The sequence below is a fragment of the Mus pahari genome, chromosome 10 (genome assembly GCF_900095145.1).
Source record: "Mus pahari chromosome 10, PAHARI_EIJ_v1.1, whole genome shotgun sequence".
NCBI classification, from domain to species: Eukaryota; Metazoa; Chordata; class Mammalia; order Rodentia; family Muridae; genus Mus; species Mus pahari.
Genome location: NC_034599.1, coordinates 72,878,641 through 72,880,621, shown reverse-complemented (window position 1 = coordinate 72,880,621; position 1,981 = coordinate 72,878,641). Strand labels below are relative to the sequence as shown.

The 1,981-nt window shown below is 42.6% G+C and overlaps 1 protein-coding gene across 2 annotated transcripts in view; it reads right to left on the bottom strand.

The window, feature by feature from the left end:
• LOC110327672 (glutathione S-transferase A4) overlaps nt 1-1,981 on the bottom strand; it is a 51,257-nt gene that overhangs the window by 39,963 nt on the left and 9,313 nt on the right. For both annotated transcript variants that reach the window (XM_021206799.2, XM_029543691.1), the window contains exon 4: nt 712-844. In XM_021206799.2, the coding sequence (XP_021062458.1) occupies nt 712-844 (133 nt within the window). The remainder of the gene's footprint in view (nt 1-711; nt 845-1,981) is intronic.

Sequence of the window (1,981 nt, the reverse complement as noted above, 5' to 3'; positions counted from 1 at the left end):
CCAATTCTTGCTAGCCCCTCCCCCTCCCCCTATAAAAACCTCTAGCTTTCAGGCCACGTGGCCTCTGCCTCCTGCGTGAGGTACGCGTCGTCCCGGAGCTCCACCATTAAACTACCTCATGTTTTTACATAAAAAAAAAAAAAAAAAAAAAGAGAGAGAGAACTGTCTGCATGTCATGAGAAGGTTAGAATGCCCAGATGCGGATATGTGGCCTATTCCTCCAAACTGATAATCAGCCAATACTCAAATCCAGAGCTACCTGGCTAACTACTGGTTAGGAGACATATGGGCGAGTCTGGCTGGGATAACTCCAGCCTAGACCAGATAGAAGCTACCCAGAACCCCCATAGACCAGTGCCTGCTAAGTGAAATCTGTTTCAAGTTGATAGCAAAAATCGATCATCAATATAATGTGCAAGGCTTGTTTGCCGAATTGGTCATTTGCACCTTCACTTAAAATACTTTAGGTCATTTTCTGAGAACATAGTTTGCTAGGCACGAACATGAGAATACTATAAGCTGACTAGTGTGACTGTATACACAAAGAGGGTGTGGAATATGTTCTCAACCCAAGCCATGCCAACTCTAGCAACAACCCCTCCCCTTTGTTCCCTCACTTTCTCCCTTTAGTTCCTGCTGATCCAGTTTCAGCTAGTGTGTGACCACAGACGCTTGGTTAAACATTTAGCACCGGAAGGAGCACTAAGGTACCTGGCTCTCTCCTTCAGGTCCTTCCCGTACAGGTTGTACTTGGCAGCGAGGTAGCTGAGGATGGCCCTGGTCTGTGTCAGCAGCATCCCATCTATTTCAACCAAAGGTACTTGGCCAAAAAGCAGGCGTCCATCTGGGATGTGAAAGAGAGGGGTAAGGCATTTATCTTCAATGGCTTCAATGGTTGCAGTCCACCTGCAGGATGGTAGGACCACCAACCAAGTCCACTGGATGGTTTTTAGTTGTCAGTTATAAGGATGAATGACAGGCCCCAGTAGATAAGGAAATGTCCATCATGTGTTTTGTGTCAAATCTGAGCTTTGATTACTTCACGCATTTTTGTGTATTGGACAGTAGCAATGTAAACAATATTTTTCTATATTTGTTCTAATATATAAATATACATACATACATATACACATGTAAATATATATATGCATACACACACACACACACACACACACACACAGAGCTAGCATTTCTGGTCCTCAAAGCTTAAGTCCTGTAAAACTCTTTGGGTATTTGGCATGAAAGATTGCTAAGAATCCCTTGCCCTCCATATTCCGGGTTGGGACTGAAGTCTGAGAGTATGCATTCTTTTCAAAGCATATAGTTTATAGGCATACTTCAGCAGGAAGGACAGACACACAGCAAGAACACACCACATACAGTCCTAGGTTCAATATCATTTTCAATCCACTGTAGCGATGCATGTTTGACAAGTTACTTATCTGAGCTTCAGCATCCTATGGCTAACAATAGTATCTATTTATAGCTGGATTCGAAAGCATGAAAGGACACAGTAGCTATAAACCAATCAATGCCAGTAATCAAAGTGAATCAAAAACAAGTTTTAGTTGGTGACTGCTTACAATAGCTGTAGTTTATCATTGCTTAACAGCAGGAATACATTCTGAGGTTTATGTGTTAGGTAATTTCGTCTTTGTATGGATGCAGTTTAGTGAACGGACACAAACTAAGACACCTACAGAATCACAAGAATAATCTTATGAGAACACCATTTGTGTATGTAGTCCATTGTTGACCAAAGGTCCACTGTAACCTGTGATTATAATGTACGTGGAGATAATCATAGTGCTCTTCTCATGCAGAAAGGAATATATTCTCAATTTCCATTAATACCAGCACATTGCCCACATGAGTAAGAAACTTTGCCTAAGCTTGGAATCACACTTCACTAGTGCATTGTTATAGCCATAGGACCTGTCTCCCCCTCCCTCCCTCCCTCCCTCCCTCCCTCCCTCCCTCC